The 25579-nt window shown below is 37.2% G+C and overlaps 1 protein-coding gene across 1 annotated transcript in view; it reads left to right on the plus strand.

Moving 5' to 3' along the window:
• The window catches only part of LOC140172729 (uncharacterized), a 40606-nt gene extending 17903 nt beyond the window's left edge, over positions 1-22703 (plus strand). The window contains exons 17-39 of the mRNA XM_072195862.1: positions 528-669; positions 1526-1722; positions 2056-2253; positions 3583-3692; positions 4945-5133; positions 5351-5419; positions 6195-6309; positions 10257-10409; positions 11048-11123; positions 11737-11857; positions 12352-12410; positions 13034-13160; positions 14004-14107; positions 14442-14544; positions 15119-15299; positions 15756-15834; positions 16385-16451; positions 17083-17162; positions 18656-18782; positions 19290-19331; positions 19455-19520; positions 20385-20433; positions 21396-22703. Of these exons, the coding sequence (XP_072051963.1) occupies positions 528-669; positions 1526-1722; positions 2056-2253; positions 3583-3692; positions 4945-5133; positions 5351-5419; positions 6195-6309; positions 10257-10409; positions 11048-11123; positions 11737-11857; positions 12352-12410; positions 13034-13160; positions 14004-14107; positions 14442-14544; positions 15119-15299; positions 15756-15834; positions 16385-16451; positions 17083-17162; positions 18656-18782; positions 19290-19331; positions 19455-19520; positions 20385-20433; positions 21396-21406 (2465 nt within the window). The 3' untranslated portion in view covers positions 21407-22703. The remainder of the gene's footprint in view (positions 1-527; positions 670-1525; positions 1723-2055; positions 2254-3582; positions 3693-4944; positions 5134-5350; positions 5420-6194; positions 6310-10256; positions 10410-11047; positions 11124-11736; positions 11858-12351; positions 12411-13033; positions 13161-14003; positions 14108-14441; positions 14545-15118; positions 15300-15755; positions 15835-16384; positions 16452-17082; positions 17163-18655; positions 18783-19289; positions 19332-19454; positions 19521-20384; positions 20434-21395) is intronic.
• Positions 22704-25579: the final 2876 nt, after the last annotated feature.

Below are 25579 nucleotides of genomic sequence, written 5' to 3' on the forward strand. Positions count from 1 at the left end.
ATGGCCATATAGAGGGGGGAGGCCCACCATTGGCTTCTACAGTAAAATCAATGATTTTAATTTCCCTTCTGTGAAATTATTCCAAGAGCTACTGACTTTTTACGCTTAAGTTCGGTTGAAATAGTAATTTTCTTTTATATTGAGGAAATAATTCGCATTTTTGTACAATTTTTAGCCGAAAACCAATTTTGCCTATAGTTTTGTACATAGACAGAATTTCCCAAATGTGCATGGGCGCCATCACATTATGACGTCATAGCGACACTATATGGGGCATGTCTGTACTTATTTTGGTATCACTGAACAGACCCATAGCTATACATTGGTACCAAATATAACGGTATGTGTCGTTTATAATTGAAAATTAGGGCTGGGGGCCCGGGGTGCAACACCGCCCTCCATTCGTAGTCCGTGTTACAAAATATGGCTCAGTAGTTCTAGGGTTAATGTAGGTTCCTTTTGCTGATAATGTGTTATTGATCCGAACAGTCTAAACACTACACCGATGCTTGTTGTTATTACTGTAGGTTCCTTTGCTGGTAAATGTGTGAGTGATCCAGCAAGGTGCAACCCGGCTGGTGTGACTATATCAATGTGGCTAAGAATGGGAAACATTGACCACTTTACCGACCAAAGTACTAATCCTGCAGGATTAGGATACATTTTAAGGTACAAGTCCTTCAATATGGTAATTTAATACTCTGCTTGCTGGCCATAGGCTTCAACAAACCAAAATATCAAGAGCTATCTCAAAAGCCACTGAAACAAAAAATAGGCCTGTTTGTATTCATTTTAATGCATTTGCTTTTTTCATGGCGATTCCAAATATGGTAAAGAAAATGGAAAATTCTGCAATGTTTGAATTTTTACAGAAAAAATTTAAACTTGTCGTCTGCAGTCGTATGGAGAGAGTTAAATATGCGAAATAGTTTACTGTCTTAAATTCTTTTAATTATAATTATTATAATAGAGCGTTTAGTTAATAAGACACAGCAAGAAGAGTTCCAATGCACTCATTTCGTCTATCAATAGACAAAACTTCAAACTAAACCATATTTGAACGCGGCTTGCAATAATATTTATTTATACTTTCTTTAAGCAGGGTAATCCCATCAATGAAAACACTGATCTTCCTGGGGGCCCTGCAAGAGCCGTACATTTACAAATTAAAATACAACTTAAATAATATTTATAGTAGTACATGAGGAAAAATACACATAGTTGAATATGAAATAATTATGAGTACATTATGAACTTATGCTGATGAATTAAATTTACTTGGTTGAGGTGCACAATGTACCATTCTTAAGCATGGAGAGACTCATTGTATTATAGTTACTACGAATGTTAGATGGAAGATCATTCCATATTATCATTAAAGATTTGAAGTCATGAATTATATATACATCAATTTTTCCCTGATATTAGTTTAACATCGAGACTGTGGCAGCTGCCAAAGCTGTCCAACTTTAAGCTTTGATAACGTTTACGACAACACTAAAGAAACTGGGATTTTATTTAACAGTTCAGGGGCACAACACGAATTAGGTCGAGGTTTTGTCGCAACATACAACGGCTCTGCAATAGAGGCGTATGTCATTGATGGAACTAAGGAGTGGAGGGTACTATTTCCAATTGATCTCGAACAAAGTTGGCGTAACTTTGCTATGACATGGAGTTCAACCTCTGGATTGGCTGTTTTTATTGATGGCGCTGTACAAGGTAGATTAATAAATTCATTAGTAACTCCATTGTGATTCAGGCCAGTTTATTCCATATCGTTCGTATTCGAAGTTATCTGTAGAACAAAGCAAAATAATCTCTTTGACAGACCAATTATTGCTATGCTTTCCTATATTGACATAGTATCAGATGAAAAACTATATACACACACACATATTTGTTGTATAATACCAAATATAGACTCGGATTCAAATACATAAAAGTCATTATGGCTAAGATATCTGTGTTGAACCGTGTTCATTCGGTTGAAGGTTGCAGCTGCTTATGTTACTCTTTCTCTCTGAATTTATGACTTTTTTTGTTTGAGTGCAGCATCTGACCGAGAAGGTGTTCTTCGAAGCAGCACTCGAGTTGATTTCTTCACGACGTTACACCTGGGAAAACGTAACGATAGGAATGCAGATTACTTAGGGGCTGCCTTTGATGACACAGCCATTTGGTACCACGCGTTTGACGAGGATGATCCAGAAACTGCTTCAGTTGTGAAAGGAGACGTACCTGATCCTGATGGTATGAATGCTCGGGACCTTTAATATCATTTCATGGATTCGGACATTAGGAAACGAATTTGGAGAAAATCTTCTGTTAATAAAATACTATGCTGAGCCACCAGCCTGGGTGGCTCACGCTCCAGTAATTTCAGATGATTGAGCTAAGTAATACATCAAAGAATGCCTTCCAATTTATGAAAACAAATAGATAATCAGCTTATCGGATTAAAAGCTTAGAGGGAAGGTCTTGCTGCTCAGCGAGTGTTTGTAATTATCAGAAGGCCGAGGTTTTCTCTAAATTCATTCTCTAATGGAATAATTTGTATTATTTTTTGCACAGGTGTAATTATCTATTGAGGCAGTTATTAACTTCGACGATGCAATAATTGGGCTATTCCATATGAAATTCACACTACTCCTCCCTGTGGAATTGTGCTATTCCATTTAAAATCCACACGACCCCTGTGGAAGATGTTAGAAATATCTTAGGTACAGAATGAATTTTGAATGAAATTAGCGCATTTGGCAACTCTATTTGGCACTCACCCTACCTCTGTGGAAGATTCAGGTTGAATATTCCTAAGAGGGTGTGGATTTTAAATGGAATTGCATATTATGACCCGGGTTGTGCCCTTCAGACGTTCAGAAGAGATCAATAATACTTACTGTTAAAGGCTCTCTCTTGTAGACAATGGTTGGTCAAGGTGCCATTCCCTCTAAATTTTCCTACAATGGACATTAGAATTTTGTTACACTGCAAAGCCAATAATTAACAACTGGGGTTATATTCATACTCGTTAAAGAGAGCATTTTAGTTTTTAATCCGGTAGTCTTCAAAAATGGATTCTTGGCTGCATTGTATGTAGAATCCTCAAGAGGAAAGGGTTCTTGAAAATTGAAATAACTCAAAATGATTCTTTCTGATCTTTCCAAATCCTTCTTCTTAGAACCTGTAGAACCATTTCAGGTTCTACAGATAGGACAGCTGACGATTTTTTTTATATTCTACTTAACAACCATTTGTTCTAAGAGTGTAGAAATACCTGTGCTTGTCTGTTTCCTACCTTATTATTATTAAAAAACTTATCACATTATGCAAAGTTTAATGAAGAGATCGTATTCATTTTGTTCCTTTGTGAAATATCGAAATAGTAATAAAGGACGATATTAATTTTTGTTACTTTATGAAATGTGCAAATATAATTGAAGACCGAATTAAAAAGACTAGTTTGCGTCTGACGTCAGGGCAAAGATGTGGCTTGATTGGTTGCTGACCTGCTCAGTACAGCATTTTTGGTCTGGTTGAACATACGCAAACTAGTCTTTTTAATTCGGTCTTCAATTATAGTAATAACTGATGGTAATACTGAGGATTCGGACCCCGACACTGGTAAACCAAGCTGCCAAATTATACATGAAGCTGATTGTGCCAGAACTATGACAGAATTATTCACATTGGTAAGCATTTATAAATAATGGTCGTTACAATTTCTTCATACAGCTGTTGATTTCTAAATGAACAAATGAGTCCTAGATTGTTCATGTTGATATGGCTATTAACATCCATATAACGGACAATCAGTGATTAGCTAAACCAGAACATTTAGATGTGGGCATTTCTGGAGTAAAGGATGAAATCAAAACTCGATCGGCGGTTGTTCTGGGAGGTTCCGTCCGGTTGGAGCCGGTGTCTAATGTTCTAAACAATGGAACGCAGTTCAACCGCTGGTCAAGTTTTGATTTCGTCCGTAACTGAGCTCAAATGGTAAACGTATAGATAAGTTGACTTCTGACGTCAATGCATGACAGTATGCGCACGCATCATCACAATTTCCATTGTTTTTTGCATGGAAGTATGCATCATATTTTGTTCAGATCTCGTGTTTTTAAAACTCCCGCCACATCACAATAAGGCTATTGAACAGTGTAGTGGTTGCATGGTGTTCACTCGAGCATATCGATATACCAGTCCCTTGCCTTTGTTGATAAACATTGAGAGATGGCAGTTGTCATCTTCGCCCCTGAAGAGCTATATCCCGGACACGTCGAAATCCAGCCCTGGCTCGGATTTGCCACGCCATGCATGGGTGAAACTCAACCGCCTGCGAACAGGAGTAGGTCGCTTCAGGGCCAGTATGCATAGATGGGGCCGCACCCAAAGCCCACTTTGTGAGTGTGGGATGGAAGAGCAGACGGCAGACCACATCATCAAAGCTTGTCACCTTCATCGACCCCCAAATGGAGCTAAGGGACTCACTGAAGTTGATGTTTCCACAAGAGACTGGCTGCTCAACAGCAAACTTGAGATCTGAATCTCCCTCGTTAGCAGCATACGAAAGAAGACGAAGAGGTCAACCCATCTACACAATCTAATAGAGACTAAATCCGTCATTTAATAGTTGGATAAAAGTAGCCGCCATGCGTACTTTTATTCTCACGTCAGTCATACGAAAGCAAGCTGTAGACGGTGCGGATAGCCATTAGAAGTAAATGCTTGAAGTGATGTTACTAGAATTTCGCAATCGAGGCCAGGGGCCAAATGGGTAATTGAGGGAAGGGTTCCAATCGGGGACGGGGGCTCCGGCCTCACTGCTGGGTACGCCACTAAATTCTTGTTGATTATTTCGTGGGGCAGTTGATGCAAAATATTTTTTTGCAGAAAATATCGGATTTTTCATTTAAGCGGCTAAATTGTACATTATTTTCTCAGATAACAGACGAACCAGACTTCAACAGCGTAGCCATACGAAGCGCCACTCTTCGTATGCAAGCACTAGCGGAACCTGATAATTATCTTTCTTCCGATGAACTGAATAGCGCTACATTAAATTTAAAGAAACTCACCGATGTCCCGAAACCTGATAGACTCAACGAAACTGTTAGTCAAGCGTTCTTAGATGTAAGTATAAGGGCGAAATTCGCATAACAATATCCTAAGATATGTGTATATCAAACCGGCTGTATCTACTTCACTGTACTGCGTGGACGCGGCTGTATTGCCATTGGTTAAATCGGCGATTGACCACGACTACTTAGAGTCTTTGGTTCTCTTTTAGCTTATTTTTTTATTTTTTTATTTAACAAACTGATGAGGAAATAACGAAATCTCTTTCTAGGATTACCTTAAAATTGCTAGCAGACTCCTTGATACCAACAGAAGTGACTCGTGGTATACGGTACATCAGGTATGTAACATTTTGTATAATATTGTAGTTCAACGTGGTATATTTTATTTCCTTAAGAAGAAATAATTCGTAACGAACACATAGATCTTAAAATGGAAAAAGAAAATCTACTAAAATAAAATACAAATACCAGAATATAAAATTTTCCAATAAGCCAAATCGACATTGAAATTTGCAATGCATTGTTGGACAGTTTTGGGACACTTTACCCGCTGACGTATCGGGAAAATTGGTTTTTGTGGGAAAATATTTATTTAAAATGTTTTACTAGAATAAAAATTGTTAATTATTTAACATATTGTTAATGATAACATTATGACAATAATAAATAAATGAATAGTAATTACAGAAATTTCTCCGATATCGATATGTCAAAGTGTGTCAAAGCTGCTCTCACAAAGTTACAATGTCGATTGGGCTTATTTTTCTGCACAATTTATTTGAATAAATGGGCTGTTCCATTTAAATTCCACACTATCCCTGTTGCATATTTCGCTAAAGTCTTCCACAGAGGGAGTACAAGTTTTAAATACAATATATAATTGGGTAACTTCCATTTGAAATACTTATACCAGTTGTAGAAGATTATGTAATGTCATAATACAGGGGGAGTATGGGTTTCAAAATGATTAATTCTAACCAATTACATTTGAAAACCATACTCTCTCTGTGGAAGATATTTCCAAAATCTTCCACAGGGGTATTGTGGATTTCAACTGGAATAGCCCAATCTTTGTTTATCCTATCCATCATTTATGTTATCGTTCCATTCTAGCAAAGGAAAGCTGGAACAACATCCATCATGCGAAATCTAGATTATTACGGTATGAACATCTCTCAGCGAATTCACTCCAGGGATGCTAAACTATTGGCAGAATCAGAAAATATAGGTGAGAATAGAAAAAGGGTTCGACTTACATCATATTTTGTCCTGTATACGAAACCCTCTCCCAAAAATGGTTATGGAAAAAAAATCCTGAAAATGGTACTAAAGGGAAACAAAACAGTTCTATTAGCTTTGTTGGTTCTACAAAGAACCATTTTTATTAACAGAATCTTTAAAATGTTAAAGGGTTCTCTACAGAATTTATACATGTTCTCAAACCCATAAAAATGGATCTCTACAAAGCCAAAAATAAGCATATTAGAACCATTTGTCAGGAAATTAGTTCTTCCTAGAAACATTCTGGGAGAGGGTTCCAAATATAGACAAAAAGGTTCTAAATCGAACCTTTTTTCTAAGAGTGTTGCGGTGGAAGGTGATGAATGGGAGGCTGACCTGAATCTATTTTATTAAAATGAAATGGGTTTGGGTAAGGAGGTCCTACCGAGAATCAAAAAGTAGAACTATCATTTTACCATTTTTCGAGGGAATAGGGCCCGTCTGTGTGCCTAAAGCCCACAATTTATGTCAAATTTCCAGCAAGGAAGGGGATTTTGATTCCCGGCGGGACCGCCTTACCCGCTTTTTTTTCTTTTTCTACTCTTGTAATAGTTAGGGGAAAAAGTTCAATTTGGTGACCACTCTCTGGCTAGTAAGGTTTGACGATTGATTCGACTTCTATGGACCATTTAGAAAAAAATAGCCACCATGTCCCTCGCGAACATACCGGCATTTTTCGCTAGAGGCCAAAATCCAAAATGGCCGCCGCCACCATTTTGAAAATTTAAGTTTTGAACCAGAGCACCTATAATCATGCACAAAGCCACTTTTTCGGATATGTCGAGTACAATGATTCCGATTCTGACATTACTTTGACATTACTGCATCATTTTCACCCAGAAATCCAAGATGGTGGCCGGCACCATCTTGAAAAATTTAGTTTTGAACAAGAGGACCTAAAATCATGTACAAAGACACTTTTTTGGATAAGTGGACCACAAGGATTTCAAATTTGACATTACTTTGACATTACGAACTCATATTTACCCAGAAATCTAAGATGGTGGCCGCCGGCGAAAAAAAAAAAAAAAAAAGTTTTGAACCAGATTACCTAAAATTGTGTACAAAGACACTTTTTCCGGTAAGTCGACCCCAAGAAATCCGAATCTGACATTAATTTGACGTTATAACATAATTTTTTGCCCAGAAATCCAAGATGGCCCCTATTTGGTAGAGCGTAAATGTGATTTTTGAATGAGAGCAGAAGCATAAGTGTGTCATTTCCGCCTTATCTGGGGTTCATGTCCCATATATGGGGTTTAAACTGCCTTATCTTGGGTTTACATCCCTTATCTAGGGATAAGGCGCCTTACCTGTGGTTTAGAAGACCTTATCCTGGGTTTACGTTCCTTACCTGTGGCTAAGATGCCTTAACCTTAGCATATCGCAGTCTAAACCCAGATAAGGCATCTAAACCCCAGATAATGCGCCGTAACCCCAGATAAGGGACGTAGACCGCCGATAAAGCAGTCCAAACCCCAAATAAGGCGCTTTAACCCTAAATGAGGAACATAAACCTAAGATAAGCATCTTAACTCTAGATAAGGGTCGTTAACCCCAGATAAGGGTCGTAAACCTCAGATAAGACATCTAAACCCAAGATAAGGCGCCTTAACCCCAGATAAGAGACGTAAACTCAGATATGGTAGTCTAAACCCCCGATAAGGCGCCGTAACCCCAGATAAGGGACGTACACCTCAGATAAACCAGTCCCAACCCCAAATAAGGCGCCTTAACCCTAAATAAGGAACATAAACCTAAGATAAGAGAAGTAAACCCCAGACGGCGCCTTAGACTGGTTTAGACTGCCATATCTGAGTTTACGTCTCTTATCTGGGGTTAAGGCGCCTTATCTTGGGTTTAGATGCCTTATCTGAGGTTTACGACCCTTATCTGGGGTTAACAACCCTTATCTAGAGTTAAGGCACCTTATGTGGGGTTTAGACTGCTTTATCTGGAGTCTACGTCGCTTATCTGGGGTTACGGCGCATTATTTGGGGTTTAGATGCCTTATCTGGGTTTAGACTGCGATATGCTAAGGTTAAGGCATCTTAGCCACAGGTAAGGAACGTAAACCCAGGATAAGGCCATCTAAACCACAGATAAGGCGCCTTATCCCTAGATAAGGGATGTAAACCCAAGATAAGGCAGTTTAAACCCCATATAAGAGACATGAACCCCAGATAAGGCGGAAATGACACATTTATGCTTCTGCTCTCATTCAAAAATCACATTTACGCTCTACCAAATAGGGCCATCTTGGATTTCTGGGCAAAAATTATGTTCTAACGTCAAATTAATGTCAGATTCGGATTTCTTGGGGTCGACTTACCGGAAAAAGTGTCTTTGTACACGATTTTAGGTAATCTGGTTCAAAACTTATTTTTTTCAAGATGGCGCCGGCGGCCACCATCTTGGATTTCTGGGTAAATATGAGTTCGTAATGTCAAAGTAATGTCAAATTTGAAATCCTTGTGGTCGACTTATCCAAAAAAGTGTCTTTGTACACGATTTTAGGTCCTCTTGTTCAAAACTAAATTTTTCAAGATGGTGCCGGCCACCATCTTGGATTTCTGGGTGAAAATGATGCCGTAATGTCAAACTAATGTCAGAATCGGAATCCTTGTACTCGACATATCCGAAAAAGTGTCTTTGTGCATGATTATAGGTGCTCTGGTTCAAAACTTAAATTTTCAAAATGGTGGCGGCGGCCATTTTGGATTTTGGCCTCTAGCGAAAAAATGCCGGGATTTTCGCGAGGGACATGGTGGCTATTTTTTTCTAAATGGTCCATAGAAGTCGAATCAATCGTCAAACCTTACTAGCCAGAGAGTGGTCACCAAATTGAACTTTTTCCCCTAACTATAATGGGAATGTTTAGTTACTTTGTTTTTCTTTTGAGCAAGACATTTTTCAAGCTTAAAAGTGTCACCATTAGACCATACTTAAAATTATTTGTTGGAAGGCGTCGACCTATTAAGCCATAACTTTTAAATCACATTTCTTGAAAATAAGATCGTTTGATTAGTGATACATGTACAGACTTGACATTTAATATGGAATATTTTTCGCAAAGTTCCAAGACTGGTCTGGACGGAGTCCAGATAGACCGTACAGACTATATTAATTGGGGTGTGTCGGGAAATGGGGTAAAATAATTGTTTGATAGAAAATGTGCGTTCGATATGTTTACATTTTGGTGCTCATAATGTAGCGAATTTGCCTAAAATGGCGGATTTAGGAAGGCTGAATTTGAGCTTTGTGGGAACACAATTACGGACTTTGTGCAACGTGGCTCTGTTATTATCAAATTCATAGGGGATTGAGGTGATATATCTTAAACTTCGTCTGCAACTGGCATTCATCAAAGCTGAAATACACTTACAATGTACCAAGTTTTTGAACAGGGGAGGAGCTTTAAAAAAGGGTAAAAAGCTGTACGTACTCAGAAAGTTTGAATGGACCCTGGGAGTCAAATGTTAAGCTTACGGTACAAAAGCAACTGTGCGGATTCCTGGTTGTCCAATGAACTCAGACTGTTTCTTTGTGTACAGTAAGTTAATTTGATAAAATCAGAATAATTTTGCTCAAATTCAGAAATTTTACCCCCACAAAATAATTCACATTCAGTCTCCTTAAATCCGCCATTTTAGGCTAATTTACTACATTATGAGCGCCATAATGTAAACTAATGGAAAGCACATTTTCTATCAAACAATTATTTTACACCATCTCCCGACACACCCCAATTAATATTTAGCCCGTGCCGTTTATGCATACCTCTAACAGACCAGTCTTGGAATTTTGCGAAAAAGTCTGTATTACTTCTATGTAAAATATACTAGACTTGATTAATAACCAAGAAAGCAAAATTAATGATTCATTTCATTTCAGTTTTAACAATTGACAAAGTAAGCAGTTCCAGCTTTCACCAGAAGTTTATTTTACCAAAGAAGACGGAGAGACGCTGGCGTATTGCCAATGAAAGTTGGCTTACGATTGAAGATTCGATACAACTACCTGAAAATTTTCTTGATCACGTCGAAGGTAATAAACGTATAGGGCGTAGGCCTATCTATCATTTTATTGTTTTATAAAATTTTATTGTTTCCAAAAACAATTTACTACCCCCTTCCTTTTTTGGTTGGGGAGGCTAAATTCTCTGACTTATGCTTGCCAGGCTTGTTCGGCGCATTAAATAGACCATTGGCATCAATACATAATGAACAAGCACCAATTGAACTCTCAGCCATATTGTCGCATAGGAAACACCAACCAGAGAGCACTCAATTTGTGAAGTGAAAATGAGAACATTGTTCAAGTAAGAAGTAACGTAATGGGTATAATCTAAGACCGAATTAAAAAGACTAGTTTGACGTTAGAGCAAAGGCGCGGCGTGATTGATTGCTGACCTGCGCAGTACTGCATTTTCGGTCTGGTTGACAGGATGTCATACGCAAACTAGTTTTTAATTCGGTCTCGAATTATAACAAGAAAACGCACACTCAAAACGTCACTGCCACATCCGGGTCAAAATGGTATAAAGAGTCAAAAACATTGTTATCCTTTCATAAAGTTTGCTTACTTTTGGGATTTAGTTTTTCCTGAGACCAGGACATGCACCTCAAAATCCGACCACTGTTAACATGATAGTTTTTATTCCTAAATTTCGTTCTCAATCACAGGTGACAGAGACGAAGGAATATTAGTCTTTACTGTTTTCACAACCTTACAGGACATGGCACCAACAACTACGACTGGGTAAGTGTATACTACGTTGACTATGACCAGAATTTGAAGAGCTTATTTCCACACCATGTTAAGTCCACAAACCCATGTTTCTGATTTACCTAGTGCGATATTGCAATGGGTTGTTATGCTATAGATATAGTAATTTCAGTTGGATACACCATTACAAAGCAAACAATGGATGGATGCACAGTAACAATACTGTGTGAAGCCTTTGTTTCCCAAATGATAACAATAGTCTGCATATTGTTATGCAGCCTTGTTGTGGTAAATAATGGCTTGTTGATGGTATAACTCATTGTTGCTAATATCAAATTTGTCAAAGTAACTGTGATTTTATCACACAAGAAAATGAGATACATGTGGTTGTAGAAATAAGCTCTTCATTTGACAAATTGCGTATAATTTTGCTGTCAAATTTTCTGTGCAAATTATAAAAATCGGGTGTCGACTGCAGACGACAAATTTCAAATTTTGTTTTAAAAATTAACAAATTTCAGAATCATAAATTGCATGACCATATTTGGATTCTGCATGAAAAATGCATTAAAATGAGTACAAACAAGCCTAGTATTGGTTCAGCGGTTCTTAAGATAGCTCTTGATATTACATGTTTCTCTTTTAGATTCAACAAGGTTAAGGATCAAACACCATGGTTTAATAGCCACGTTTTATCGTGTGATGTTTATCCACGGCTGGAACAGACCTTAGTTGAACCAATTATCATTGAATTCAAACATGTGGTGGTATGTATGGTCTAAACATATTTACGGTTACGGTCTATATATTACGTCTTGGCGCATACGCCCGTATGAATATTCATCACTCTCCTGAGACGGGCGTAAGTACATGTAACAAGGCGTAAGAAACTGTAACCTCTCAATTCACATTTTCACAAAGTAATAAGAAAACAGTGAAAGTTAGAATATCTAAAAGACTAACTCCACGGCAAAAGCTGGTGTAGCTTACCAGTATTTGGTGTTTGACTTGGGTGTGTGGTGTCGGCTATTAGGTGTCAGCTATGTGTTAGATTTTGCTTCTGAAAGATGTGGGTTTGATTCCCATTATAGGCTACTTGTTAAACACCGAAACAGCTTTCCTAAATAAGGAAACAAGTTGAGGTATATCCCATAAGAGCATTTTGATACACTCCAATATTCAAGGTCACAGACACTTAAAGATCATTTACCGTGACGTCCTCTCGTGTTTAGCTTTTCTTTCTTGTTTCTCACTTTGTTAGACATTGAACTCATCATTCATTAAGAAACCATCGTGTGGATACTGGAATTTTGATGTACCGTAAGTATATAATTAGAATTTTTGTGTATGTTGAACAATCTTAGACAAACAGTATGAAGGAATTAAGGAAATAACTTACTGCCCACTTGTCTAGTAAACTGATCAATTTAGACACACAAGCATGGAGCAAGAAATCCTGCTAGACAATCCATTACATATGTAGAAGTGTTCAAGCAGGACACTGGACTGGAAGCATTCGACCTGGGAACTACAATACAGGACAGGATGATGCAGAGTGCCACCGTGTTTAGTGAAAACCACTTGACCTACTGCGAGTAATCACATTCATTGTCTTTAAGAAAGCCTTTGATACTATCCATCAAAAGATCGTGAGGAAAAATCTTCTGGCTTATGAAATTATCGGACTGGTTGTGGGTGTTATAGGTAAAAATTACGAGAATACCAAGGTTTAAGAGTGTTGTCACCGGAAGGAGAAACGGGACTGTTTGCGATCCTAGCATGCGTACAGAATTGCTGAGCAGAATTGAGTCCTCAGACAGTATTATAGATATAATAACGCAACCAGAACTAAAGTTCATGTCATAAACACACCCCCACACACCCCTACCCCACACACGCCACTTTTAAATTTTTGATTCAATTATTTCTTTTTTATTTCATAGAAAGACCACTAACGGTGCATGGGATAATGAAGGCTGTGAGACGGTGAAAACTAATAACACACATACAATCTGTCAGTGCTATCATCTGACACACTTCGTTATTGTCATGGAACCTATTGTTGCTCCAGTAAGAATATTATGTGCTATTTATTGGTCATTTAGACATTACACTAATATTATAGCAGCATGGATACTAATATTATACATTCTTAGTCAGTGGGAGTGGTCTAGTTCGTAGACACATTTCTGATTGGACAATCGCATGATTTCGGGTGCCGTCTATCAGGCCGTAGATGACCCCACGTCATCATGCGTCTTGATAATGCGTAACGCACGTGTAGAGGTGCGCGTATGTATCGCGCTGGATGCGTAGACTAGTGCGGAATACGCGAACGCGCTAGCAGTACGCGCACCAGAATACGTGAAGTTGTAAACAAGTTTCGTTCATTTTATAATGAGGGAGTTTTTATGACGGTGGGGGCTTAGTTTTTGCTTTAAAAAGTTGTTTACAGTTATTAAAATAATATTTAACTGACTAAGAATGAGAATAAACGATAGGAATTTTTATTTTGCCTATCCTCTACCTATGATAGACGACAGGCAGGTCCAATATTTTTATCGTAGTGGATACCGGCTGCGCCGGCATCCACTACTCAAAATATTGGACCTGCCTGTCGTCTATCACACGGTAGAGGATAGGCAAAATATAAATTCCTATCGTTTATTCTCTAATTGTATAATGTACTACTACAGGATTTATGATGCTGCTGATTTCCTATATACCGAGAATGAAACCAAGACCATTAGTTTTACATATGAGAACACGATAACTTAGAACTGACAGTTACGGCGGGTGAAAGATGCTTAAAAAGTCATAAAATGTCCAATCGAATATATTTTTTCCAAAAGGTTTAAACAATTTTTAAGTCTGTTACTATTAATAACATTTGATTCTCCTTGTCTTATACAGGCACGTAACTGGGACCTGGTGAAGTCTGCATGGATTATACGTGTTTTTGGTCTTCTTTCAGCTTGGTTTCTTCTCATGCTACTATACAACTTCATTACAACAGAGTGAGTGTTTTAGGCCAAATTTATACCATTTGTACACAAGAAGCAATTGCGGCATTCAAAACATTATCTCTAAAAATATACGTATAGTATTTTAGTATCCAAACATATGACTTAAAGTAATGGTGACCATAAACAGACAATTTAATTTCACTATATCCGTGAATTAAACCCGGGACCTTCTGGTAACTAGCCAGGTGCTCGTACCCTACAGTATGGTGCACCACTGCTTGCGAGGGATCACAAATAAGCATGATAAAGTATGGAAGGGAAAAGTACGACATGTTCATCTTAATTTCCATTATGTAACCTCAATGAATATAAATTTTTCCTGCAGTCGCCTTAGAACATTACGTCATACCATCCATCTTCATCAATGCATTGCAGCACTCTTTGCGACACTGGCGTTCGTTGTCTCTGACTTTGCTCGACTAAATAAGGTAACTGAAACTACATGTGGTATAATTAGTCCAAGACATTCGTCGAACGGCTCTTTTCAAAGTCACCAATTTCTGCAGACAGTATATAGTCTTTTTCATACAGTTAGAATTTAGAAATTTTCTCACTAGAAGAGAAGTGAAATTCTATCTGGACTATGTATATATAATATGAACGGCTCTATACAGAGTCATAATATGATAAGTAGAAAACAATATGCAATGCGTTACTTGTACGACCTAAGCAAATCGTATTTGTTAAACTCGAATGTTTAGTACTAGACTTAGATACCATTTCTTCCCCTTGTTCGACATCATGCTTGTTCGACAGCTAATCAACAACAGAAGCCCGGATTAATTATTATAAGGTTAGGGTTTTGGCGGTAGGGTTATGGTTTGACGTGTCGGACAGGTGGAGCGTCGAACAAACAGAGGAGGTCCTTAGATACTTACCCCTAACAAAATATATACCCAGCAATTACGTGTTTCCAAACACTCTAATTTCATGTTTTAACTAGCTTTTTTTTTTAAATAATCGACATACCATCTTCATATTTTATTTACATTACCTCAACAGCTTTCGTGTTTAATATGTGGTGCGTGCATGCACCTGTTCTACCTTGCCTACATCTATTGGGTGTCTATTGAAATGATACAACTTATTCGTGATATTTGGTATGGTTTACATAAGAATGATGCTGCCATCGGGTTTGCCTTATACCGACATAAAATGGGATGGTATACTCTATTGGCATGGGGTATGTATATGTATTTAGTATTGACTTTCCCACACTCTCCAACCTACCCCCATACCCACACCTCTAAGACAAACCCACCCCATGCACATCCCCACCCTCACACCCACACCCAACAGACCCACACACACTCTACTACCCTCAAACACTTATTTTCAAAAGAGGTAGAGAAGAGAGCAAGAGGAACAGACAGAGGCAAAGATAGGAGACCTGAGAGACCGTATGCGGAGATATGGAGTGACATAGAAGGCAGAGAAAAAGAGAAAGACAGAAACAGAGACATAATTTTGATTAAACAAAAATTACAAAATAAGACGGAACATGGAGGAGCTAAAGAGAGAAAGAAAGAAAGAAAGAAAAAGAACATACAGACAAACAAGAAAAGAACAGATCCTCATTCTTAAAAAACACATCATCGTGACAAGTTTCGATACAATCTATGTTTTTAATTATCTCTAGGAGTTCCTGTTGCTAGTGTTGCCGCGACACTTGGTTTAGCATTGTCTGACGATCCCTACTACGAACATGAATATGGTTTGTAAGTATAGATGAATCGGCCACCTGAGCACCCCGTTATGTTTTAACCTTCGTCAAACTGAGTCAAATTTTGTAACACGAACTGCGAAAGGAGGAGCGTAAATGAACATAAGGATGGATCTACGATTAGCTTAAAGTCATTTGGGTGTAAATACAACCGTCTTAGTATGTCACATTAAAGGACGAGGGTTACAGCTTCAAATACATTCGCAAAAACGTATAACCACCATATAATGAACAGAAAGAGCAGCTCACTTTTCATTGAATAACACACGGCTCTTTTCGGAGCCACACTATTCTCATTAGTGACGCTTTGTCCTCTTACTATGCTTCTACACTTATGCACTATTATAAGATATTTCGACATCTTTTACTTGTAAAATTCATGATAACAGATCAAACTTGACGAAATCGTGAAAGTAATATGTTTTATACTTAAAGTAACTATTCTTCGGCAAATAACAACTTGCGGTCGCTCTATTTATATTAAAATTGCGCTCCGCAACAGCGCCTTGATGTTTTACCAGTTTTTGTGTTTATACATATTATAGGTGCTGGTTGACAAACAGCGATGGTCTGTTGTGGTCATTCGCAGGACCCTGCTCAATTGCTATGTGTGTAAGTTACAGTGGCAGCACCGGGTTTTATGGGGGGTGTGGGTATTATTTTTTACCTAAAAAGTGAACATTTTCCCGATTTCTTATTTTCACTATAGGAGGGGTGGGTGGAAAAGCAAATGCTCCCATGGTACCACCACATGTAAGCTATAAGTGCCACGCACTAGTAACATTATTGACATTCATCTTTAGAAGTTGTTGCTAACCCCCGGTGCTAACTTGACTTGTGTGAGCTATGGGCAGGCCCTAGAAGCAGTAACGCATACAGCGATACGTTTTCCCAATAAACACACATAACGTAAATCTAACCAAACCTAAAACTTGTTGAATAAGCTATTTAACGAAACATATTTTTGCAGTATGCATCAAAATTTAGAAATCATGCAATACATGAGTACACCACTCTCGTAGTCGATTTCGAAAAGAGTAGGACGTGCAATTCTTGACTGTATATCAGTAGCTATTTAGAGGGCTCAACAAAACGCTGTCACATCTCAATATTTTACGAAAATTTTACACTAATATAAGCAAAGACATGACTAAATCCTGAATTCCTGGAGGAACTGAACCCATTTTGACATTCACAATTCGAAATAAGAAGTAACGCCTTGTGTATTTTTTCTTCGTTGTAGATAAACTTAATATTAATGTCGTTCATTGTCAAAGGACTTACTGAGAAAGTTCGCCTACAGGACAAGACCACTGGATTTAGGTAATTCTGAATGTGTAGATTTTGGAAATATGTCGATGACCTGACACTTGCTGAGAATCGCACTCACGTCTGGCAAGCTCCAAGAGGTTTTAGATGATTTTTCGCAATGGACCAGTGACAATAAACTGTGTTTGAATCCCAGCAAGTGTCAGGCTCTCCATGTGTGTTTTAAAAGAGATGTGCCTCTTCCAACTGCCTTGGAGATAAATAACACCCCTCTTGATTATGTTAATGATACACAAATCCTTGTCATATGGATTCAGAACAATCTTAAATGGGACAAAAACACCCTTGAAATTACAAAAAAGCCAACCGCAGGCTGTACATGCTGCGCATGTTAACAAAAGTTTGGTTTTAACCATCAGGAGCTTATTACGGTATACAGAGGGTACATCAGACCTCTTTTAGAGTATTGTGACATAGCATGGCACTCATCTTTAACTGCTGGCCAATCTAAATCACTTGAACAGCTGCAGAGAAGAGCTTGCAGGATAGCTCAGGATAGTCCTGGGCAGGAATTTCACATCTTATTCTGAAGCACTGAGTGATTGTGATCTGGACTCTCTCTGTGACAGGAGGGTGGATCATTGTCTGAGGTTTGCCGAAGGGCTCTCCAATAATTCCAGAACAAATGATTTACTTCCCCTTGTCAGGGGCAGAGCCCATGGTCGCAACCTACGCAATGCTGACAAATTGTCCCAGCTTTTTGCCAGAACTTCGCGCTTCCAGGGTAGCCCCATCCCATTTTTTATTAGTTTATTGAATAATTAGCGGTTTTTCATATTACCTGCCCAGGACTGTCCTGCTAACTTAATTCATTCAGCCCCCATCATTGTTTTTATATGCCATTGTGTTGACTTTTATGAAATTTTGCCCCTTTTATAATTTTTATTTGCATGACTTATTTACTACTGTGTGATAAACTGTGTTTTGAAATGTGACAAGTGCAATATTGTAATTTTGATTGTTGTATATAATATCATATATTTTTGATGTGTTTTAAAATTGTAAGTTTCCATATAATTCAGCCTTAGGGCTGCGATATGAAATAAAATAAACATTACTACTACAGAAGGAAATTAAAAAACGAAAACAATATATTACTCCTGAAAACTGGAATATTTAACTACAATGTATAATGAAATAAACCAACTATGAATATTTTGTGGCAAATGTTAGGAAGTCTTTTGGGGATAAAATGAAAAGACAAGGCCATATCAAACAGGCGAAGTAAACTGTCTTTTACTCTCTATCGGAAAACAATACGGTAATTATTAAAACTGCACAGAAGTTTTGCGATGAACATAATGAGTTAAGCGACCCGCCTTTGCACAGTATTTTGGAAGGACATTCTCCGTATTCAGAAATTGCAATTTGGTGTGTCTGATGTGCTCTCAGGTCCCACAAAAAATACCATGCAAAAGTAGGCTACAGAGCCCATAATGAAACAGGGAAATGTTTAAAAAACAAATTCCTACTATTTTCCCCTTTAGATCTGGTGTTCGCGGTACAGCGTTTCTGACATTAATGTTTGCCATCACATGGCTATTGGGATGCTATGGTATATACGGAGGACCGGTTGATGTATATTATGCGTTTGTATTCTTTAATGCATGCTTAGTAAGTATATTGCTTATTGGACTATTATATTTTGTTGTAAAAATTGTAATTTTGCTAGCTGTATGTATATAAGCAAACATGAAACATCTCAGCAGACCTGAACAACACGCCCATTAATTTCGGGTAATGGTCTATTTGTCACGGGTCAGAGAGGAACATTACCTAGCGGTGTTGGCACTTAAATATTGAGACAAATAAAGCTGACACACAAGAGGAATGGTATGGGTTCTATAAAGGCGATCCGATGACTTAACAAAAGCGGTGTCATTTCCGCACTAGTATAATAGGCCTAAAACATAAGCTCACAGAGCGTTATCACAACGTTCAAAAATTGCGACATGGTTTTATAGGTGTTGGAAAAATTCAATGCAAACTTTATGCGAAAGTTTAAACCTTTTAATTCGTTTAACGTTGAATGTTCGGCACAAAGTTCTAGGAACTTCAAAAGGATCCACAAACGTTCCTCCAACATATTCTTATAAAGACTCTTTTGTTGCATTTTTTCAGGGCATATTCATGTTTATTTGTCACGGCATGGCCAATATTGAGGTAAGTGTTATAAGATATAGTAACCATGGTAACAGAACATTAAGTTTAAATATCTTATGGGGTATATATTCAACGATGTTATGTAATCCGTAACAAGCAAGATTAATTTGTTTTCTCTCTCAGGTTCGAGCTGTCATCTGTCAGAATGATCCCGATTTTGAATTATCAGCAGTGCAGGCCGTCTACATTGTAAGTTTGAGGGGCACACTTTTACCCTACTTCTGACCGTAGTGACGTTAATCCTATCTCTAACGAACAAATGAACCTTAACCCTATCAGTCGCTAAAGCTATGACTTCAAAACTAACCATCACGCACTAGCAGAAGCAGTTTAACCGCGTTCTATTGTTCAGAGTAATAGTGACCACGCTCAATCGTTGGTTCTGGCAGAACGCCTGTGGTCGAGTGCCAAGTTAACGCAGCCATAACCCTTATCTTAACGTAGGGTGCGCCCAACGTTAGACATCTCCGTAGTCCACTTGCCCATTTTGCATACTCTGGCTATTACATTTAAGCATAAAACTCTGATTTATATTGATTTGTGTGCAACTGATAGATTTTCACATCTGTATCTGATCTTTTCAGTCACCGCACTCCCTTTGTTTGTTAGCTTCCCAAGTGGGATTTTCGGGGTTCGCTCAATAAACTGGTAGATTCCAAAATCAGAATTATTCAGTATTAATGTGAGCCATTATAATTATGCAAGATAATGTTGCATTCAATTACTTTTATTGTCACTAATCATCTGATATTTTTAACTCTCTATGACCATTTTACTATTGAATACTTTAATTTTAATAAACATCAGTATAATTTTGAGTTCAACGAAATGGGTTCATCATGACTAATAATAACATATTTTTAATAAAATTCGACTATGGCATAGTCTAGCCCAACGTTAGTAATTAAGACACTACGCACTTCACTTCTGCAACACACCGTAGGATCTATTTTATGTACTATTAGGCCTAAATAAAGGGAAAAGGCCGACGTTCTTTATAACTTAAAAGTACTGCCGTGCATCGATAAACAAATAAAATTCTTTTATCCACAGCCTCCATCTCCGGAACCAACCTCTGACACCTCAATAGATAGACCTGCATGTAAGTACACGTTTAGGCCTCATATTACTAAGCAGGTGTGGCCGTTGGCTCCACATTTAGCACTATTATTGCCTGATTTTAAACATTAACTGTATCACCCTAAAGCTATTATAATATTAACACAGTTTATTCATAAACATTTAAAGGAAATGAATGAGCGTTTCGACAGTATTTTTTGTGGGACATGAGAGCACATCAGACATATCGAATTACATTCTGAATACCAAGAATGTCTTTCTGATATCAAATAATTTTCATATTTTGAAATTCACGATATAATACAAATTTTATGACAAATTATTAAAATTTGATATTTTTCACATTTTTGATATATAACAGTCTTCGAAGTAAATTTTATAAATCTAATGATATATTCTTAAAGTGTATGTAGCTGGGAGGAAAAGCCGACGATATTTTGACCTTTCATATTTGCCATAAAATGTGTATTACATTGCGAATTTCAAAAAATCAAAATTATTTGATATAAGAAGGACATTCTTCGTATTAAGAATGCAATTCGATATGTCTGACGTGCTCTAATGTCCCACAATAAATACTGTCCAAACGTTCATACCCCATCCCTTAAATCGTATATTATTTTGGGTGTGGAGGGTGGGCAAATTTTGCGTACGATTCATCGATCTGCTACTAACACTTCCGATTGCATAATGCGTTGTGACCGATTTCAAAATTTGGGCAATTTACACCAGATCGGAAGTGCTACTACTAGCCATTGCAAGCAGGAAGCTCTGTCGACACACTAATGACATAAATGCCAATGCTGGAGATGGTAAACAGACAGCGTACATCTAATTTGTATATCTGTCTTGTATATCAAATTATTAGGGATAGGACATATTATGTATGTGAGAACATTATTGGAACAGACGGGTGAGCGTAGCATAATAAACCACAAAAGACATAATGTATACATTATGATTATACTGCTTAATATTTTTCAGATCTTGCATGAGAATAACTGGACCAAGATGGCTTACATTTTTGGCTCAGAAAAACAGCATCTGTTGTTTGTAAAATGATTATGGCTGTGTGATCTACTTAAATCAATATGTGACGTATTCTATTAACCGAGGCGAGGAAGGAATGTGTCAAACAGACTGTTTAGCCGATGAAGATGTTGATACAACGAACCCCCAATGAAGTCAACCACTGAAAAGCAACCACCATAAATAATTATTTAAGTTACCGAGCAATCGACCTTAGGAGAGTGTTTGAATAAACATACCGAAACTCAAAAACAGAAGTGCACCATTTTAGTATCTGGATATTGAATCTAAAATGATTACGTACCTATTTTACATGATTAACCGTGTCAAAGGCCTCATTCAGGTCAAGAAAAACTGTACCTCTGAACATGTAGCAGGAATTCAGAGATAGCAGTTTAATAAGACAATAGAAATTATGATTATTTTTGTACAGGATTGTAAAACGGACTACTCATAAAACTTGTTATACCTATGGGTTTATTTTGTAAAGCACTGATAGACATTTGTAAATATGAGAATAGCCAAGGAGAACATAATAATATTGTTAGGATATCAAAAACCATCAATTTAATGGTCTCACTTCCCATGGCATCGTTCATGAAATAATCCCATTTAACAATCATAGCTCAAAACTTGACCTCAATGTTGTGGAGTATGAGGTTTTGTACCTAACTCATTCAAAGGTCATTCCGTGAATGTACAAACATATTGAGGTTAAAGAACTGTGTCCTGACAGACGAGCATGTAGATCCCAGCGCATACATATTATGATAATCTACTTGCGTATATTTGAATTTGTATATATTTCTTTATATTTTTTATTTCTGTAAAGTGTGTTCTATCGTTTATTATAATTATAAAACACTACCATCATAATAATATTGTTATTAAATATTACCATAATTATTGATCAGTGGCGTAGCGTGGGTCATCACATGGGGGACACCGACCATGATTGGGGACACCGGATCAGATGGGGGAATAAGCCATTTTGCGACAATTTTAAAATTTCAGATCGATTGCATGCCCCCACGTGCTCCTGTGACGCTACGCCACTGTTATTGATGTTTTGAAAAAATTCGCTGAAAGGCTTTTTGTTGTTGTAACTATCTACTGCACTGGAGAGAATTTTACAACAAGTACCAATGATACAAATATGGTTTCAAGTTTCAATACATTTTCGGCAGGACGACTATGAAGGTGTGTACTTTTTGTACAGTTTGCGAATTTGTTCGAGACTTCTAGATAGATATAACCACTCCCTGCCCCTGATTATCTGTAAATCAGTGGCACACTAATAATAATATTTTAAAAAAAAGACTCTTGCTTTCTCCGTGCTTCAGTTGTTTACTCTGGTATGTGATGGTGACCATAGAGCAACTAGATTGTTGATCAGCCAATCAGCGTGATTGTTTGTCATTTCAACGTTCACGGTTGTATATGCTATACTCACTGCACATAACAATTAGGAAATTAACTTAGTCTTGAAAACTAGTAGAGAACATTTTGTCGTGTTTGCAATTTATTGGTTACATACAACATGTACAATATGGCAAAAGTTGTCAAACATGGGTTAGTGATTTTTGCCTTGTTTATAGGCCATAAGCATTACAAAAGGAACACTCTATAGAACAGTTTATTGAAATACACAAGTGTAAAGAACACACAATTGATACACTCTTTAAAAGTAAAACTAAAATGTTTTCAATTTATTGGAATGTGCCAGTACACATAATAACAAAATTTATTCAATTTCAACTTTTCTCACTCTTTCAACTAACTGACTAACTAACCTCTAAGCTTACAAATTTGGTAGTTGTAGCGGAGATTGTTTTGTACTGGCCGTTCAACTTTAAAGGTGACAGGAAATCGGGGATGTGCTGATGGCAGCTCAAAACTGAAGTATAGTTGGACTAAATCATAAATCTGTTCAACTGGACTTATGTTTTGCTGGCTACAGTGCAAGTATCACGTCATATCCATGACGCATCATCAGGCATAGTGATTTTGAATTGACTCTCAAAGGACTCTCAAGGACAATATTGTTCAAGGTTGCGCCGCAGGCTTACAAAGAGACAATATTGTTCAAGGTTGCGCCGCAGGCTTACAAAGAAACAATAGCAATCAAGCTTAAACTTTAAATTAGCACCCGATAGAGGGCAGGGCCTGAAGAATGAGGGAAATTATGGGGTAAATATTTAACGGAATAAACTGCATAATCATATTATTTAGATTTATTCCGTGAAAAATCTTATTTTAACTTATCAAATTACTAGTTTTTATATTCTATGGTGTCAAATATTTAATATGTGATCCTGTCTTCTGGAGTACAAGAGTATACTCTCACATGATACTTAATATGTGATCCTAATACAGTATCTCATATTAGTTTTCATGTTCTCCTACCCACTATGGGTGTCCTTATACTATTCAAGTGTAAGCTTGATACAAAATTAAGATGGTTCATATTTCGTTTGACACGTAGAATTTTGAGAGTGAACTCATTTTTAAAGAGAATGAGGAAAAAAGTTCAAATTTATACACCTTTTGGAAAGATAACGAGCCATTTATTTTGTGAGTACCCGATTACCTTTATCCTATGGGAAAATGTAATCAAATGGATTATGGAAAAGTCGAATTTAAATATTAGTATAGATATACAACCAGATTCATGCTCTTTGGTATTTTTAACTATAAAACTATAGAGCAAATCCTTTAATGCATATAAATAGATATATACAGATCACTCTAGTGTCTATGCTTTTGTAATCTCGAGAGCAAATATTTCGATGGTCTATACTTTTTCACAGGGAAATAAACCTAGGTTTATTGGATTTTCTTTGCCCGTGAATATTGCACTGCGAAATTAAAAATTTTCTTTTGAATCCTTAGATCAGATAACTTTAAACCAAACAATTATTCGTTCACACGTTTATGTAACAAATTGAAATAAAAAAAAACCTGCTTGCTACAAGTTTTAAGTTTCTTACAAAAGGTACAGACAAAGCTATCGATAATGATGTCAATCAAGAGCTTAGGCAAGATAATAGGAAACCACCTGACCGAAACCAAAACCAATCCTAAAAAACTCATTACAACAACTGTCAATATTTCATATACAAATACATATAAGTAAAAAAACTGTTTTGTAGAAAATCATTTACATAAAACCTTTACATGTTGAAATTAAATTAGTCTTTATGTATTTTTTTTAATCTAGGGGCTCCATTCTATGGACATTCCCCCATTTGTTTTATATTGGCCTTATTTTTTTAAGATATTTACCAAATAAGGCAAACCATGACTTTTTGACTCAATTTTTTTTCTACATTTCTCAACATACTATCGGGATAGATAAAATTGTGCATATTATACAATCAGATTTTCTATCTCTCCTTCTATCTTTCCTTTCTTTGCCTGACAGTAATACAAGATACACACATGTTTTGTTTTATTCATGGGTTGATTTTAGACATATGAATGAATACAATACAGAATAGAGGGTACATTTCCTAGAAAGTCTTGCTAAATATGACATAAAATACAGAGAGGAATGAGAGAGGAATGGCATTTTTGTACACCTTTGACAAATTAAACTTTAGTCGATTTGGCTTCCTTGAGCATGTTGAGGCAATGACATCAGTGTGGCGCCAGTGGGTGCAGTATTAAATTGCGTACAAAGAACTGGCGTGTTTACATGAAAAGGGATGCATCTATACGCATTCAAAGTGACGGCACACACCGACATCGCCTGGCTAATAATTACTTTCTCTGCAGAGATACTAAAATCAATACCCGGGATCGATACACGTGAATGTCCTATGCACGAGTTTGATATGAGACGGAAATCTTTGGATACCGGGGTAGAAAATGATGAATATCTTCCGTAAATGATTTTGTATAAAGAAACCAGATATGGTTCCTTGCACTTGAATATATATATTGAACAGATATGATAGTCGTTAGCTTGCGTCTTGTCAAAGAAGCTTGCGTCTTGAGTCAAAAACTGACAATAATAATTCTGATTTATATGTGCCGAATTATATAGCGCACTGTATAGGCCAATCGTGGAGGTAGTCTAAAAGCATATGACCTATGGCGTACCATGCTCGACTCACACACTAGCGAGGTCAGTCACC

This window comes from Amphiura filiformis, chromosome 16 (assembly GCF_039555335.1).
Source record: "Amphiura filiformis chromosome 16, Afil_fr2py, whole genome shotgun sequence".
NCBI lineage: Eukaryota > Metazoa > Echinodermata > Ophiuroidea > Amphilepidida > Amphiuridae > Amphiura > Amphiura filiformis.